At 27.7% G+C, this 19336-nt stretch overlaps 1 protein-coding gene across 6 annotated transcripts; it reads left to right on the top strand.

The window, feature by feature from the left end:
• The first annotated feature begins 359 nt into the window (after positions 1-359).
• Positions 360-19113, top strand: LOC102678737 (GTPase-activating Rap/Ran-GAP domain-like protein 3). Of its 6 annotated transcripts, XM_031514538.1 has the most exons (19): positions 6058-6233; positions 6377-6765; positions 9747-10195; positions 11318-11384; positions 11902-11985; positions 12415-12496; positions 12745-12863; positions 13369-13433; positions 13498-13564; positions 13710-13812; positions 14121-14219; positions 14628-14840; positions 15187-15458; positions 15810-16122; positions 16194-16636; positions 16906-17242; positions 17535-17621; positions 17712-17981; positions 18486-18736. In XM_031514538.1, exons 3-19 carry the CDS (start codon positions 9870-9872, stop codon positions 18734-18736), a joined length of 3198 nt encoding a protein of 1065 aa, XP_031370398.1. In that variant the 5' UTR covers positions 6058-6233; positions 6377-6765; positions 9747-9869. The 6 variants fall into 6 exon arrangements, with proteins under 6 accessions (XP_031370399.1, XP_031370398.1, XP_006624442.1 ...); XM_006624379.2 differs by having other exon boundaries at positions 6084-6765; positions 15876-16122; positions 18486-19113; XM_006624378.2 differs by having other exon boundaries at positions 6085-6765; positions 15837-16122; positions 18486-19113.
• Positions 19114-19336: the final 223 nt, after the last annotated feature.

Genomic DNA, 19336 nt, shown 5'->3' with positions numbered 1-19336 from the left:
ATTAATACTCTATAAATGAGATTATTGAAGAATTTTTGAAAACAACCGAAGAAATGTTTTGAAGTTAAAATCGTTCTGAACGAAATTGTATATTTTAGATTCCAATTAACATTTAATTCGATAATACTGTTTAAAAGAAAAGTCTTCGAAAAAGTTTACGATAAAATTTGTAAAAAATCGATGACTGCAAAAATAATTTAAAAAAAAATTCTATTTTTCGAAAAAAAGAGAAACAATTTTAAAAAAGTACTTTTGTAACAATACATATACATATAAAATTCTTGAAATCACAAAGTGGACCAAAGAAATCTGAAATCGTCGAAAAACCATCATCTTTTTGCAAAATTTTGCAAAATTCGAATTATCGAATCGATCGAATTTTTATTTTTTTGCAATGGACGAGAAGAAAAATTCTAAAAGTGCTATTTAAAATAGAATTCTTCCGAAGGAAAAAATAAAGAAACATGCGTATTGCTAAGATTCGTTCTCCTCCAGTTGATTCTCGAATTTGAGAAGAATTTTTCAAAGATCGAATATTCGAGAAAGATGTGAGAGAATTGTTGCTTGAGAAAATAATCTTCTTATCAACAATGAGTTCTTTAAAAAGATCGACAAATCAATCGACCAGAGAAGGTGCCGGCGGTAGGAGGCACGCACTCACCGGAAGTAGCTCGAAGAGCTTGAGGAACGTTGTCCACACGACTACAGCGCCTGGTTCACCACTTCGCCACAGATCCAAATATGAATTGAGGAGCATCAGTTTGGAAGGCACCAAAGTTTTACCATGGACAGCACGGTGAGTTGAATATACATTATACATTCTTTCTTATTATGTGATAAATATTTTATAATTGTAAAAAGCGTAGGTGTAATTTAATTATTGGAAAAATCGTGATTTAATTTGTATGAATAATTGTAATAATCGAAATCAAACGTAATATAATTTGAATCATTATGTATTTAATATAAACAATTTATTTTTTTCTATTAAACAAATGAATATAATTCAAATTATATAGTATATGGATCTTATTTTAATCAGAAAAAATTTCATAAATCATTGATTAAAATAAAAAAAAAATTTTATACGAATTTATTTTAAATGTTAGGCGTTATTTTAGTTTTTTAATGCATCTTTAAATTTACATTAGAAACATATTATATTATGCTTGAGTTATTTTTTACAAATTTTTTTTATTTTTTATTTGAAGGAGTTTTTAACGAAGAGTAATAGGTAGCCACTTAAAAGATCAATGAAAGCATTAGTGAACAAAAGAGATAACGATGGATAGGTTTTAAGAGTTAGTCTTCATGCTTTAATGTCTGGAATTATCGATATGTCGATATTCTCAACGTTTTTAATTAATTTCATGTCTAGAGTATTTACTTGAATATTGTATCCGTATTATCGTTATATATTACGAATCAAGCAAATTTGACAAGAAATAATTTAATTATTTGATATAAACAAATTTAATTCAAAAATTAAAAGAAAAAAAAAATTTTATTTTAATACGTTTTATATCGAGATACTTTTCGAAGCGAAATTTTCATTTAAATTATTATCACATGTGTAACCGATAGCATTGTCGATTATTTTCGATATGTTGGAAATAAATGAATTCGATAAAAAGTTCAACATGTACGTAAAAACGATACAATTCTTGCGAAACAATTTTTAAATTAGAAAGAGATATCGACTTTGAAAATCTAATAAGGTCAAGGTTGACGTGTTAAGATCACGAAATCGTGCATGTGAATACATGTAAAGCGGGGGAGTTTGCAATTTCCGTGATTGCTCCGCTGCAACAGGTAAAACTTTGACTTGATGTTAATTTCGAATACCCGACTCATTGCTCACACGCTCCCGTTTTGCAATAAAAGATAAAACTTTCTCGAAGCATTCGACGTAATCCATTAACTGTTTAGAGGCAATCAACTTGAAATCTGGGATTAATAAAATAGTCGTTTCTGCGAGTTCATGGAAGACATTAACCAAGGGAATAACAAATTCACTAGAAAAATTATAAATTATTTATAAATAAATTATTATAAGATTTATAAATAAAAATTAATTCTTAAAAAAAATTTACGATGTTTAAAGAGAAATTTTTTTTTTTTTTTTAATAAGAAAAATAAATAATTATTCGCATATATTATAGATTAATTTTAATTGGATTAAATTTTCAAATTGATATTTAAAATTTGAAAATATTTTAATGTTCTATCGTTGTTACATGAACAGGATGAAAATATATCGAAGAGCCGGTTTTCATAGCAACATACTATATGTGCATATATATATATATGTATATATAGCGAGGCACGTGTTCGATAGAATAAATAGAACATCTTCTATTGTGTAATTCTTTATAGATTATATCGATTCTTAGATTCAATGTGAAAGTTCATATTAAAAAGGATTTATAATAGATATTCAACAACATCATCCAATCGAAAATATACTATAGTACAAATAAACTTCACTGAAATCTATCATGATTTTCGAAGTTATAATACCATATTATTTACATTTGTCAGCTTACAGCATACATTGTGTATACTACAAAAAAAAAAAAGTTGCATGTTGCCATCGATATAAACTAATCTTTCTTCAATCACAATAAAACATATATGCCGGTACATAACCATCGATTCTCAGATAATCCCGGGCTGAATAAAAACGAACTTCATGTTTTTTTATTTTATTATGAAATCGAGTGTCTCTTTCTTCTAACCTATCTGCCGCTACATATCGATCTTACCATGTCCGATAAACCGGTCGACGTTCAGTTCGCGATCGAGCGAACGCGCACTGAGGCTTCATTGGTCATCGCCGTTAGTAACAACGATGGACAACGTATCGGATTTTGATGCTCGGCTCTTTATAATTAACTCTTTTGCTATCGGCCCGACCGAAGTGTCCCGACCGTCGATACACTCTTTTGTACCGCGTAGATCAATTTCGATCACGCTCGACCAAGTGGAAGTCGACTGCAGCGCATCTCGACTCATGGATAGAGAGAGAGAGAAAAAAGAAAAAGGGAGATCGAAGCAAACAGGGAGCGTAGAGGTTAGTAAAGTAACAGGGAGACGCGAGGGACAACAATGCGCAAAAATATCGGGAAAAGCTCGAGTTAGAAAAGATATAACAGAACGAACATAAAGTCCTAAGAGGATTGGAATCGATGATCGGATACGAGATACATGCGAAAAATGCCGAACGAAAAGATCAAGAAGAAAAGCGGTTGGTGTTATGTGTGTATATATATGTATACTAGGGTTAGATATGGAAAGCACTTGCGCACGAAAACGAACTCAAGAGAAATAGACCGTTTCCGATTACTTTGTCTCGCGAATATATCGAGAATTGCGTCAATTCGATGACCTGTATTTGCATTTATATACATATACATATATCTTATATAATCTTTATATGTATATATATATACAAATATAAATGCAAATACAAGTTATTTAAAATGACAAATATGAATCAATGACATGACAATGAAATCAATAATTTTTATCAATTTTTTTATTAAAGTTATTTATTAAAAAAATTTGCTAGATAATAATATAGTAAAATAATATAGTAAAGTAGTATAATAATTATAATATAGTAATATAGTTATTAGATAATAATATAGTAAAATTAAATGTAATGTTTTTATCTGTTCATCATTGTTTTAAATTTATGATTGAATTAATTATAGTTTTTATCAATTTAGAAAAAGCTTCTTTTTGTGTGAATTATAATGTTTTCAATAATTTTGTGTTTATACATTATTCTATGCGTAATTCTTTTTTTAGATTAAATTTCTTGAAATGCAAATATTTAATACTTAACTTTTTTTTTTAAAGACTTAACGCCTAACGTTTATTACTTGACATTTAACATTTTATACTTGATAGTTTACATTTAATACTTGATATTCGATATTTGACATTTGACATTTCTATATCCATTGCATCTATTTTAAATCTATATTTCATTATAATATAATGAATTATGCTTTAGTTAAACAAAAAAATCATCGAAGAAATGTTATGTAGAACAATGTAGATTCTATATTTCGCGACATTTCATATGACTTGCAGCTCAATCTAGATAATGAATATATCCAAAGAGAATATTGTAAATTCTATACTGAATATATGTAATAATTTGATATCATTTTTCAAAGAGTAATTTTTTTAATATAATATTTCTAATTGTTTGAACAAAAATTTTTTTTAATCAAGAATTATACGTTGAAAAATAATAACATCACAAAGTCTCATCAAATAATTATACTTTGAAAATTTATTTGTAAAGCGTAATAAAAATAAATTATTAAAATTAATTTAACAATTAAACAAATTTTAAACATAGAAATTAAAATTTTTAAAATAGAAATTAAAAATATTTTAGAAATAGAATGATGTATACGAGATCATTGTTTTAAAAATAATAATTAAATATATATTTTTTTTTTAAAGATTAAAGCAGTATTATCATAATTTTGAAAGAAAAATAATGAAAACATATTGACAACAATTAATATCTGTGAACACGCGCCAAAAACAAATATAGACAAGGAGAGTAAATAATGAGAGAAGGACAAAGATAGATCATAAATTGTAAAATCAGTGCCATTTAAATATCGCAAATGAAATATATATAAACAATGAAAATAAATAGTTAAAAAAAGATAAAAATAGAATAAGAAATAACTATAAATGTCATCTTTTACGTATCATATTTTATTATAAGATGATTCTTTCATTTAAGAGATATCACGACGGTCAATTTTTACCCTATCTTATCCTGTCTTTAAAGAAATATTTTTAAAACTCAAGAGATGGCGCTAGCATTTAATTCCTACCTTCTATCCTAATATTTGTTTCCCTTGTATGTTTTATTTACGACTCTAAAGATGGCGCTGATTCATAATTTTTAATTTATTTGTCTTTTTCATTTTTTCACTTTTTCCTTCTTTTTCTTATACTTGTTTTTTACCACAAATAAGAATATGTATACTTTCAAACATTTCAAACATATAGAAAACAAACATTTGTTCATGTTGCTATTCATTTATTATTCCATACAACAAAGACAGGAATCAAATGCCAAAAAAAAGAAAAAAAAAATAAAAATAAGAAATGTTTAAAAATTTAATGTAATTTAAAATCTTAATATATATTTTATAATTTATATTATTATATTATTAAATTATAATATATAATATATAATTATAATTATAATTATAAATAAAGCTTTAATAATATTATATTATTTCATATTATATTATTTAAATCTGATTTTTTATGCAATCGATAATTAAAAATATAGGAAAAAATTCTATTAAATATTAGATATTTTGTGTTATAATTATTCATATTATTATTACTTTTTTTAAATGATAAAAAAAATTATGCTTTTTTTAAGAAGAAATAAAGAATTTAATTAAAAAATGGGATTTTGATAAAAATTTAAAAAAGAAAGAATATAATATTTTAAAAATGAAATTTATAATAAATTAAAGAATAAATTAAAAAATCATTATATAGAAAAAATAATAATATTGAAAACATGACGAAACAATCAATAGTATATATAAAACGAAGATTCAAGAAATGTATATATGTATACATATATATACATATATAGAATCATCTAATTTTGTAAGCCCAGAAGCAAATCATAATCAATAGAAAGAATAGCTCTTCAATGTAATTAAAAAGAAGCAAATATCTTCATTTGACAAGACAAAAATTTTATTATAACCCGAAAAATGTGAATATGTTTCCATGATTCAAAAAAAATATGAAAAATGTAAAAAAAAAATTTGAAACAATTAAAAACTGAAATGTGAAATTATAATAAAGATATATAATATCTAAAACATAGAATCCTGAAAGAAGAAAAACAATACGGTAAAGAAAAAAAAGGGAGAAGAGGACGCCACCAGCCGGTAAAGAAGAAAGAGATGGCAAACATCGCGAGCAGAAAAGACGTAACTGCTGTGGTAAGACAGAAAGCACAGGAGAAGCGTAGGGACGGGAGGTTAGTGGGGGTCGGAAAAGAGAGCTAATGAGCTCGACGATGCGGCGCCAGTCGTCGAGTCGCCGTGTTACCACGAGTACTTGCTCTCTCATCGTAGCTCGCTGCGTCCCCATTTAAAAAGGGTCGTGTCCTGCTCTGTCAGTAGGGGTTGCAGACCCGTGGAAAACTCGTCGGTTGTTTCAATGTTCGTTTATCTAATATTCAATCATCTTGATCTGTTGGATCTTATATTAATATTTCACTTATCAACGAAATAACATCATTCTCATCGCGTGTTTTTTTCCATTTTTTTCTCTTATATTTTTTATTTCTTACAAAAATATGAAGGATCAGTGTTCGAGATTGAGATCGTCTAGACACGAGTTTATGAATTCTCAAATACAGTGGCTGTGCATAGCTATTATAATCGGATGAATTGTTCACTGCCGGTGATCGTCTCAATTAAAAATTCGACTCAAGTTTGTGAAAATAATTGCTTTTGTAGAAGCAATGCACATCGAGAAAATTATTCGTAATTGTGTGTCGCAGATAATGTTATAAGAGAATAACGTTTTCTCAGGAGACAGTAACACGCGAGCGATCGGGCGCGTCTTTGCAGGTCGAGGACCTTTCGGTTTAATTATTCTTTTGAAAGATAATCCAAGATTAATTCTCAATTATTCGACGATTAAATAATAATAATCATGATAATAACGAAACGAAAAGGGCATCGCGAGGTAACAAATTTATTACTTGACAATTTCTTAATATTTTTTGAAAAAAGTTTACAGTATTACGAAACTTGTAAGTATTTAAAATATTATTTTATATTTTTATGAAAAAAGCAGAAGTATTTTAAATGGAAATAAAGAAAATGTTAATATTATTAAAATATTTATAATTTTCTGAAGACTGTACCATATTTCTTTTTTGTATATTTATTTGTTATTATATTAATTGTATTTAAATATTATGATTATTTTTACAATTATTATTTTTAAGATGAATTATTTTGGAGTATAACAATTCGAAAATTTTAAAACATAAGTGGTTAGAACTAATATATGTCGCGTAAAAATAGAACGAAAAGAATAGTGTATATGATGTAAATGTAGTGTTATATCATTAGTTTTTTTAATGAGCAATTGCACACATGTGCAATTAATAATTCTAACAATACATTATATTAATTGGTTTCTTAAAAATTAAACGAAAATGTACAAAATTGAATTAATTATATAACAACCAATTTGTAATAATATTTTCAAAAATTATTAATTATATTTTTAATGTTAAAATAATTTATAGAAATAATTTAATAAAATCATTCAATTAATAGTGTATAGAAATGAATTTTATTTCCATTAATTATTTATTTCATGTCAATATATGAATGCATTCTACATATTACATTTTATGAGAAGAAACTCGGTTAATTATATTACAATCTAAATGAAATAGAATCATAATTTAGATTAAATTTAGTTAGAAATTATTTACGAAAATTTTGAAACAATTTATTATTAGAATATAAATAATATAGATAATGTAATTTCTTCATAGTTTACGCAAAAGAAAAATCAATTTACAATATTTTTCTGTTATATGCTCATTTCGTGGATATTTATATTTAAATATTATTTCTATTATTGGTAAATAAATATATTCTCTTGGATCCATTGATGCGAATAATTTATATTATGTTAAATTATATTAAAATCATGTATCATAAATTTCTTCAAATATTTCAATCCTTCTTTACTTTTCGCTACTTGTCACTTACTACATTCGTTAACAAAGATAAAATAAGGTTAGAATTTCGTGTTTCTATAGTTATGCTTGCTACAGTTGGTTCCGCAATTGTGAAAGAGAAAGAATATAACGAATAAACACTCTATAGAGGATTAATAAAATCCACCTATCAATCATCACAGTTTCATTCAACGTCAAAGGTCTCGTTAAGCAAAAAAGTGAAAGAGAGAAAAAGAGAAAAAAAAGAAAGATAATCAAGGGATTCAGTGTCACATTGATGCTCTCTTCTCTTTATTATGTAGACTGACGATCCTCGAAAAGGTTACGGACCTCTGAAAACTCGAACGATAATATCGATGAAACTCGGTCAATGATATCGATATTCATATGCGTCTGAGAAACAGGATCTTTAAAAAGGGTTGTATGATGGAAGTTTATTGATGGTTATAGTTCACAGAACTTAGCATCAATGCTATTAACCTATAGAGTTCAAGCAACTACATGGAGATCAGAGAATTACTCGTTGTTAAAAGAATTTAAACGATACATAAAAGATAATAGGAATTTTTATTTTATATTTTATTATGATGATAGTGAATGTTTATAAAATAAATTTTTTTATGATCTTTATTGTATAATTCTTCGATTTCGTTATCGATTTAATCATTTTAAATCAAAAATATAAGGAATATATGGATTTTTTAAATATATACATATTCAATATTCAAATGAATAATTATTGATTTTTGGTCATTGAAAGCTGACATTAAAATATACAAAGCATTCAATAATATTTTTAAATTAATATTTAGATATTGGAGAATATTGAAATGTTTCACAAACACTTTCACAATACAATAATTTCTTTTTTTTTTTAAAATTGAAAATTTTATTGAAATTATAAATTTATTTATATAATATTAATTATAAAAATGTTTATAGGAAAATATTTATTATTAAATAGGAAAAAAATTATTCTTAAATGTAATTATCAATGACTGCAAAAATATTAAAAATATAAGAGTTTTATAAGAGATAATTTTTCTTTTTTGCAAAATAATTTTCCATAAAATAATTTCCATATTTATCAAACAATTTTATCAAACAAATTTTCATTTTATCGTTCAAAAATATCATTTTTGTGAAAATGTGAATTACAAAAAATAAAATTCGTTGAGCTGTATAAAATTTCCTTTTATCCATTTTTTATAAATTTAGTCAAAAAAAATATTTGTTTCAGTTTTATAATTATTATACAATGAATCCAAAAGTATTGAAAAAAACAATATAGAATATAAATGAATAAATAAAGAATAATAAGAAAAATAGATATATTTTTTTTAGTGTATTAGTTTTTAATATTCAGAATCATTTTATACTTTAAAAATTTTAAATTTATATATAATTTATATATAATTAAATATAATTTAAAAAAATAAAGAAAATTATTATATATTATACATTTATTTAATAAATTCAGTTTATTAAAATAATGTTTATCAAATTTTTTATTGAACATATTTTGTAATACGTACTATATACAATTGGCACAAGTAAAACTTTCGATGGCCAAAGATATCTTATTCTCTAACTATTCAGCTGAGATAGAACAGGAAAACGAAAATTCAGCATAAATTACTTTTCTAAATTTTTCTAAATTAAAATTTTCTAAATTAATTTTTTTTTTTTAAAGATCTGCAAAATTTTTTCTTTGTGTCTAGAAAATAAAACTTAAACAAAAAATAATTTTCAAATTAAATATAAATATTTAAATAAAAATTAAATTAAGATTAAAATCACTGAACAATTTAATATAGAGTATTGTTTTAAATACTTACAAGTAACATAAATAAAATATTGAAATTAAATGATTAAAAAGAATGTTAATAAATAACACAAAATGTCAAATATAAAAAAATTTTTTTTCATGAAAAATTAAATAAATATTAAACGAATATTATTATAGTAATGATAATGCCCATCAAATTCAACTTCCAAAAGTCAACATAGAAGATCTTATGAAAGAATCTTAATCAATCTGAAATTAAAGAAAAAAGAAAAAGAACTTTCGTAAAACAAGTTCGTAAAGATGTTATGCTTAGACATGAAGCTTGTCTCTCGTTTGCGAGGAGTCTCGTTGACGAGTAGCTCATCCACAAACGTGTCACCGGTCTCCTCTTTGGCGACCTCGACCTCATCGACTGGTGTCGGTATAGAAAAATGCAAACGAAGCAAAGGAAGAAGAAAGAGCACTGGTGGTGGAAACGGGAGTTCGGTAACGGAGAGCGATAGCGAGGAAGAAACATTGCCGGCTGCGCATGAGATGATGCGCAGAAACAGGTCGAGATCGGTTTGTGTGTCTGCCTTGTCTTCCGCACAATCAAGATTCCTTCATCGGCGGGCCAGTCATCATGTGTACGTTTAATCAAACGATAATTCAATTCAGGGGTAACAAATTTTTTTCACAAGTCGCATTAATTGTTTTCTTAGTCACTTAATTCCTCTACCATCGATGTATAATCGAAATGAAATGACTTCTAAGTAGTTTATTGAAAAGTACTGTTTAACCTTTCTTGTAAACATGGGCGTTTACATTTGCCTATGAACAATGCTAAAGATGAAATTGACTTTAAATCCTATCGGATCTTTTTCATTGTTTTTTATCTGATATTGACCGATGTTGGCCAAAATGTTATCATTACTCGAACGTTATCCATAGCTGTCCATATTTACGTTTACATTTTACACAGGTATAATGAATATATTATTTAATAATTTAATACATATAATCTAAATACATTATTTATATATTTATTTATTATGATTTAGAATGATATTATATATTTGTTTCAAATATTATTGCATTATATTTTAAAAAACGAAGAATATAGTATATATCGTAACGAGATATATTGTAGCAGTGACATTACGTATCTCGTTCAACGAATCGGATGAGTAAAAATCAATTTGCGATATCTCATGCTTAATCTCCGTAGAATATTATCTCCACAATAACTTTACTGGATTATATTTTTTTGTTTACACGTGATATCGATTTTGTTAAGTTCTAGTAAAATTTGCGAAAACGGAAGAATTAAAAAATAGAAATTCAAATATTAACATCATAATTTTGATTTTATTTTTAAAATATAGATTAAATATATTTATAATTTAAAAATCAACGAATATTATAAACGATTTTTATATAACTTCTTCTATATTAAATTAAAGAAAAAAATACTATTTTGTCGATACTACAAAAGTTTCAACAACTTTAGCAAAAATAATTGTAATCAAGTACCTTATATAAAAAGAATTTAGATAGATAAAATGTTAATTGATGCAATCTAGATCTTTTTTTGCAGGTTGCCCTCATTAACCTAGATATCTTGAGATGGCAAAAAGCAAGAAATATCGGGGAAAAACTCGTTACAAAGACTGTTTCCTCCTTTTTGTTTTGATCGCCTTTGTTAATCAGAAATGTGGCATTAAAAAGCAATTTGTCAAGTGATCTTTGAACGTTATATGATGTTTTAGGTCTACCACGGATGCCATTTCCAGGCGAGGTGTTCTCTCCAGACGATATTATGGCAGCGTCGAAATGGTGAGTTTTCAATTTATGCGTACATATTTATGAAATCGATGAATATGAATTTCAAAATAAATCAAAATTATGAATAACTTCGAAGTGATCTAATGGTATAAGCGACCTCTATTTGTCCACACTATTAAAGAAAAGGCGAGTACGAACGATGTTTGTTTTGACTCTCTTTTCCATCCTTTTTTATGTTTCGTAAAATACAAAAGAAACTTCGGCCATATTGAGATTGAACTTCAACTCTCTTATCCCGATTTTCGATTTTCGGTTGTTTGATTTTTTATCATAATTTTTTTTATCAATGTCAAAATTTAATTAACAAATAATTCACGAAGAGAGTTACGCGAAAAGGATCGAAAGAGAGGAGAGAAGAAGGCAAGAAGGTCATAAAATGGCGTTCATTTCGCCAGTTTTTCATGCGTAACGATAGCCCTTCGAAACTGGAACACAGTCTCTCTATCTCTTCCTTCCTTTTCTTTGTACCACGTGATCTAATGTTAGCCTGCTTGAAATCGTCTTTCAGCTGCCGCAAATCGAGCAAGACGGGTCTGACAATGGAAGAAGATTTCGAGTAGAGAATGGTGATTCCCTTGGCGAGAAGGAGGAAGTAAGAAAAATGCATAATTACCTCTTTTCGCATCCCTCTATATTCTTCCTTTCTATCTCTATATTTGTGAAAGTTTTACTTTTGAATTTTTTATCGTAAACGTTAAGATACTATAATATGATTATTTTATGATAGATAATATTTTCTAATAGGTGAAATATTTTTATTTTAATTTTTTTTTTTTTGCAAAATTTAATTTTGAAAAATTTAATAAAAAAAATATTGGATAATTAAATACATCGTTAATAATGAAGAAACGAAAACTACGTCAAAAAAAAGAGGAACAAATTTAAATTATTGACGAAAAATTGAAAAAAAAAAAAAAACAAAGTCACATCCTACGCTCGTATTTTCATTTTCTCTTCCGCCGTTTGGTTATTGATAAAGTCGGATTATATTTCTGGTTGAACTGATTTTGAACATGTGCAGATGTTCGGATCACCGAGTACGCCGATATTGGAAAATCCTGAATATCAGACTCGTTGGTACTTCAAGTACTTTCTCGGAAAACGTGAGTAGAGTGTATGCTGATATTTTTAAGAATTTTAGATAACTAAATGCATTAGATAGCAGGAGTTCAACAGCTGTTCGAGTATTTTTTTGTTTAAATTTGATGCAATGATCTATTTTATTTATATAAGAATTTATTCTTTCATGTTCATAGTATAGTAAATGTAGCTTTTTTTTTTATAAATTCAAAAATATTTTCAATCTTGTTTAATTATATTGAAAAATTTTATTCATTATAATATTTTTTAGTGCATCAAAATTACGTTGCTGCGGATCAAGAGAGAAATCCTTTGTTTCTCTCAGTTGTGACAAGTGAAGTCAGTGATCAAAGCGTACCACATTACAGAGTTATTTTATGGCGAAAAACCGTGAGTATTGATTAAAACAGTGAAATCTTTGATATCAAAGAATTAATCCATTCATTTCCTTCATTTAATCATTATCTTATGTATAAATATTTGCATTTTAATCATACAAATATTAAAGATGAATGCGAAGAGTGAAAAGATATTATGAAAAATTGCAAAAGAATTGTAAATTTAAGAAACAAGATTCCTTTTGCAATTTTAGAAAATAGTTTTATTTTGTGCTTTATTTTTACTAATGTTGTATATATGTATAACCCAGATTGTTTTGAGATAGACATTGTATGAAGTGATTGCTAAAGAATAGAAGATATAAAAAAGCAGGGAATATTTTGTGCATTAAATGTTAAATATTAAATGTAAAAAAAAAATGACAATATTAAAAAATTTATAGAATCAGAATTAGAATTGCTAATTTAAATTAACGAAAATAAATAAAAGAATAAAGAAATAAGAAAAATTAATGAAAATTATAGAACGATAAATAAAAAGAAATGAAAAAATTTAGGGCGCACAGAAGATATCGCTGCCATACTCTGCAAACAAAACAATGACAATCAGGCAGATCCTGAGGTAAATATTGTGCTATTTTCGCTTGAGTGGATAGGTGAATGATAATTGGTGATTCAAATTTCAGTAATTTCTTTGGACTGGAAAAGCTCGACAAGGCACCACGTGAAATATTTTCTCCAGAAATTCAAAAGGTGGGTATTAAATGAAAAATCCTGTTAATAATAGAAATCCTTTTTGCGAATAATCGATATTTCAAAATAAATAGAATACCAATATATTCATTAATGATCTTTGAAGGATCGATTCTAGATCATTTGTCAAAGTTTTGTGTTTCAGGATCTGCTCTTGTTGGAAGAACAAGAAGGTTCTGTCAACTTCAAATTCGGCGTGATATATGCGAAAAAAGGACAAACAACCGATGATGAGATGTTATCTAATGGTAAATCGATTAAAACTTGAAATTTAATAATTCGATAAGTTTTCCTTTATAGAGACTTTATTGATCATCAACAACAATGATGATTGCATTTATTTAAAAATGAATTTATTTTTATTGTTATTTCTTACTTCATATTGTTATTTTTTTTTTTGTAGAAAATTAAAATTAAATTTGTTATTCAATTACGAAAGATTGAATTATTTATTTATTAAAAATATTTTTATTATATATATATTCCAAATATAAATATTTATGATATATCAAAACGACGAAATACGAAAAGGAATCTTTATATGCTTCATTTACAGAAAAGGGTAGTCCAGGTTTCGACAAATTTCTCGAAATTCTGGGTGAGAGAATACGACTAAAGAATTGGGACAAATATCGTGGTGGTTTAGATATAAAAGGTATTTTTTCTTCTAGTGATGTAGATGTGTTACATAGAATGTTACTTTGGAAGTTTTATTTTCGATATCGATTATTTCAAAAGCTCTGATATAAAATCTTATAAAAAGAAATATATATTTCGTAATAATTCTTCGCGCATTATTATCGTAAGTAAATTTTCATTATTACAATAATTCTTTCATTATTTTCTTCTATTATTACAAATAGCCTTTCATGACAATCAATATTCGTTATAACAATTTTCAATTGTAACATGCATAAAGTATAAAAATTTCCTTGTTGAAATCGAAACATCTGAATAAATATTTTTCTCAGGTTTCATTTTCCACTATCTATTATTTACTATTATTTTATCTATCTGTTCCATACAGTTATATAAATATCGTTTTCCTTGTAAATGTTACCAGGTGATATGACTGGAAAAGAAAGTTATTATACGGTATACGCAGGACACGAAGTGATGTATCATGTGAGTACAATGCTTCCTTATTCAAAGGACAATCCACAACAGCTGGAGAGAAAACGACATATCGGTAACGATATCGTTAACATCGTTTATACGGATGATCCTAACGCCATAGACAGTTTCAACCCGAATTGCATTAGAAGTCAATTTACTCGTAAGTTTCTAAAATTCATGACACTTATTCTCTATATCTATCTCTCTTCTACTTAGCGTAAAATTAGATTTAAACTTGACTGAAGTTGTACGGACACGAATATGGACGAATTCAGCCGAATTTTAACGAAGTAGAAAGAAACAAATATATTGCCTCTAACTTATCGTTACGTCTCACGTGCGCGGTTTTAAAAAGTCTAAAAATTAAAAATTCTTTTTTTTTGTTTAAATAACTCGATGAAAAAGTATATATTTCAAAATTTTTCCAAAATTATTTCGAAATATCGTTTAATTATTCTAATTCTAATTAGATCGATATTAATCTTTATCCATGTTTATGAATATAGATGTATTTGCGGTGGTATCGGCCGAAGAAAATGATAAAGGATGGCGCGTGGCAATTTATTGCGACGAAAATGTTCCTCTATTCGGACCAAGCCTTCCTTGTCCACCTGTTTTTGAGGATCCATATACTCTACGAGAATTTCTTCTCGTGAAATTAATAAATGGTGAAAAGGCTACGTTCAACACGCCAACATTCGCTCAAAAAAGAGAAAGAACCCTAGATGCTCTTCTTCGAGATATGTATCAAGAACATTCGCAAGAAAGTAAGAGCAACGTAAGTGTATTTAACAATATAATATTTCTGCATTGATAGTTTCATAGATTTTCCCTATAAGTATCTCTTAATTTCCTTTCCACAAGAACAATTCACAAATAAAAGAAATTTCAAACGCGATTATTAATATCCATGTACAATAATAATAAAAATCGCATGAAGCAGATTTTTAGAAGATTTTTTTTTACTTCACATATAATATACAAAATATAATATGTTGCACTCTTCCATCCAATTCAATTTTGCAATAAATCCTAATACATTTACCTAACAAATAATCATAAGAAAGAAGAAAAATATATAAAAAGAAAATTTTTGTCATGTGTATTGGTTGTATCCCCTCTCCCGTAGAAAAGAAAATCGATCGAATTTTCACAGAGTATGTTAAACCGACGAGCATTGTCGGATGTCGTGGAGGCTCCAGGTCGACGTCGCGAGGAGACACGTGCTGTGGAGATGGTGCGCGTTGGCCAAGCATTGAAACTGGAAGCAATTGTCAGAGGTTTGGCGCCAACTTCTTTGGCCACGGCTGGCCCATTGAAGCCAAGACCTTGGGAACCAAGATGCATCTATCCTGATTTCCCTCACGAGGTTGTCTGTGGAGATGTTTGGCTGGATAACAAATTGATCCTTGCTAGTGAGAATGGAACTTTTTTAATCGAAGGTAAGATGAAGTTTCTTGTAATAAATTCACATTCAAATTCTTCATTACATTATGATTTTTTTTTATTCCAGATAGCTTGTCTCATAGGCTAATCTTTGACGAATCTGTGCAAATAAAACAATTAGATGTAGTCGAACAACATGGAATATTATTATTTCGTGCCGGCGACAAAGGCAAAGAAAGCAATATCTACGTTTTTCGTCTAAAAGAATTCGAGAACAATACGGCGAATAGGTCAGCCGAAGTGTTGAACGATCGTGAGGACGATCAAGAGTACGAAGATAATGGCGACGAGGATGATGCGGATGACGATGCCGATGAAAGCGAAGAGAATGATTACGACAATTTCACGCGGGCTACTGCGAAATTTAAACCAGTGATCCATCGCACTCATGCTCGTGTTCGTCCCTTGGCTGTTCGAGGACGAGCCCATATAAAAGAAAGGAGATTACCCAGAGCTCGGGGCTGTCATTTATATGCCATTACAATGCCTGGTGGTTCCCACTTGCGCATGGTAAATGTTCCTTTTGTATTACTGATTCGTTAACCTTTTACATCTTTAATGATTCAATCAATCAATATCTGTAGTTTATGAAGTCCAACAAATACATAAAATGTTCATTGATCTCGTTATGGTTGCATTGTGGTTCAACAGTGAAGATACATTCCACTTAGATATAAATTTTCTATTGTTAAATATATTCATGATTGATAGTTTTCTAAGTGATAAATCTATTTGATTATTTAATCTATTGGTGATTAAATCTATTTAATATTTTATAGTGTGCGGTAGTAGGACGACGTTTAACAGTTCTTCAATGGAAACATAATGCTGCATGGACCGCGTGGTGTTCTGCCGCAGACACAGACACTGTCGAGGGTTTTTTGCATTTAAAAGACTTCAACGCTAGTGAAACCCCATCGTTAGTAACGATAATTGAAAATACAGATTCGAACAATGAATGGACACTTTGCTGCGGTATTCGACATCATTTTGAATTGATCTCAGCATCTGGAAGCACAAGAATTCTTCATATCGAAGGAATGCCAAAACCACATTTAGTAGCTGCATTGGATCTTTGCGAAGACGAGGAACCTGAATTATTACTTTGTTACAACAGTATGTAACATATATAAATTAATCTCAAATTTTAATACATTTTTGAATTATTTATGCTTGTCGAAATTTATTTCTTTTTTTTTCTTTTTTGTTTAAAAAAAAATTAATTTTTAAGACAATATTATATATTTATTGTATACTTATTAAAACTTTATTGAAAAAAAAAAGGAAAAAAGATGCGAAATTTTATATTTAAATACATAGACATATGATCTATGATATAAAGTTTAATCAGAGATTAAACAATATAAAAATTAATAATTTATTCTTAATGTCTATTAATTTATCGTAGATACGTGTCATTTTCAAAAACTCCTGGAAGAAAATACCGCACCAACGGAATTCGATTTTAATTGGAATTCCGTACCGGCAGCAATAGGTAAAATTTTATTTTATTCACTTACATTTTAATATAACATTCCTATTAAATATATATATTTTTTAATAATCCCTAAATACTAATTTGTAGCTTGTGCCTTTCCCTACGTGATCGCCTTTACCAATGATACCATGGAAATACGATTGATAATCAACGGAAATTTGGTTCATACGATCGCCATGCCAAATTTAAATCTAATCACCTCAAAGCAAGACATCTTCTTCGCTACAACAGCGCCGGAGTTTTTGCCAGGAAAATGCGAAAGAATCCGACTGGATTCAAAGCCCCCAGACAAGGAGGAACCGGTTTCCAGTCCTCCTCCTTTCGCGCAATCCTCGTCGTCTCGATCTAATCTGCAAAGTATGTGCCTTTTCAAAATGGATCATAATTTTCCAACTATTTGCACAATGTGAATGAATAATACAATTGTATGTTTCATAATACAATTGTTTAATACATATCTGAGTTAACGATTATAGGTTCTATAATAATGATAATTATGAGTTATAAATTTTTTTTTATAAAGAAATTTATATACAATCAGTAGTATTGTGAATATCGATAAATACGTGATTTCTAAAAAATAAAGCAGAGAAAGATAAATCAGGAAAACAAAAAAGAAATAATTAGATAAAACAATTAAATTAAATGAAATAATATGCATCAATAGAGATGTATTTAAGTACAATTAGTTTAGAAAAAAATCGGATAAATCGGCAAAGTATTCATAACTTCAAATAGGCCGATGTTTCAGTAATCAGTAATGAATGTGTTAAATATAATATATAATAATCTACATCAGAATATTATTATAATTTAAATAATAAAAATAATAAGTAAAAAACGTTCTTTTCTTTTCTACAGATAATCAGAGCGATTGGAAACCAATAAGAATCTATCAAATACCATTGCAAACATTATCGAGAAGTACTTTATCGACTTGCTCGCAACGACGATGTCCTAGTCCAGGAGAATCAGAAATCATCTCCTCTGCACCACCAACCACTGATAAAAGTTTTCTCAGTGTTGAACCTCACAGAGCATTGAGCAGATCATGTAGCAGCAGTCCAACACCAACGCCGACGACTTTAATTCCTCCACGGTTCAGAAAATAGATTAAATCGCGATCGAGAAGTTTCTTTTAATGACGAATTTCTTTAAAAGATCGCAAGCTGTACCTGACGCTCGTGCCTCGGTAGGATTGATGATGGGTAATGCACAATTCTATGCATTTAAAAAAAGTGTAGAACTTACTGCCGTTGCAAAGAGCAATCGAGACAAGTTTGCTATAATAGATAACGTAACCATACGTGCAAGAAGTGCCCTTGATGTTTTTTAAGTCAAGAGAAATCTTTTTTGTTAGATATATCTATATGCTTTTCTTCCATAGTTTTTTAATACAAACGCGTTTCTTTTTTTTTCTTTTTCTTTTTTTTTTGTCGAGCAACTCCTCGACAATATCATAAACGGATTAAATTTATATTTCTGAAAAAAAAAAAAGATAATAATAAGTGATAATATGTAACAAATTACTTTGGCTTTTAAAATTTAAATAAAAATTTATATTTCAAAAGAAAAGAAATAGAGAAAAGAAGAAAAAGTAAAGATTTATTAAAAATATGCAGGTAAGAATTTATTCTACAATGATCTTATTTTTTAATAAAATTTTTATAAAAATGCTTCATTTTTTGTGTGCTATATATCAGTGCCAGAAT

The sequence above is a fragment of the Apis dorsata genome, unplaced genomic scaffold (genome assembly GCF_000469605.1).
Source record: "Apis dorsata unplaced genomic scaffold, Apis dorsata 1.3 scaffold_1055, whole genome shotgun sequence".
Lineage (NCBI taxonomy): Eukaryota > Metazoa > Arthropoda > Insecta > Hymenoptera > Apidae > Apis > Apis dorsata.
This window is presented reverse-complemented; position numbering and strand designations above follow the sequence as displayed.

Coding starts and splice junctions, on each gene's coding strand:
- LOC102678737 (XM_031514537.1), top strand. CDS start 9,870: ATGTTATGCTTAGACATGAAGCTTGTCTCTCGTTTGCGAGGAGTCTCG. Junction 10,196..11,317: donor CGGCGGGCCAGTCATCATGT/GTACGTTTAATC, acceptor ATGATGTTTTAG/GTCTACCACGGATGCCATTT. Junction 17,982..18,485: donor GTCTCGATCTAATCTGCAAA/GTATGTGCCTTT, acceptor TCTTTTCTACAG/ATAATCAGAGCGATTGGAAA.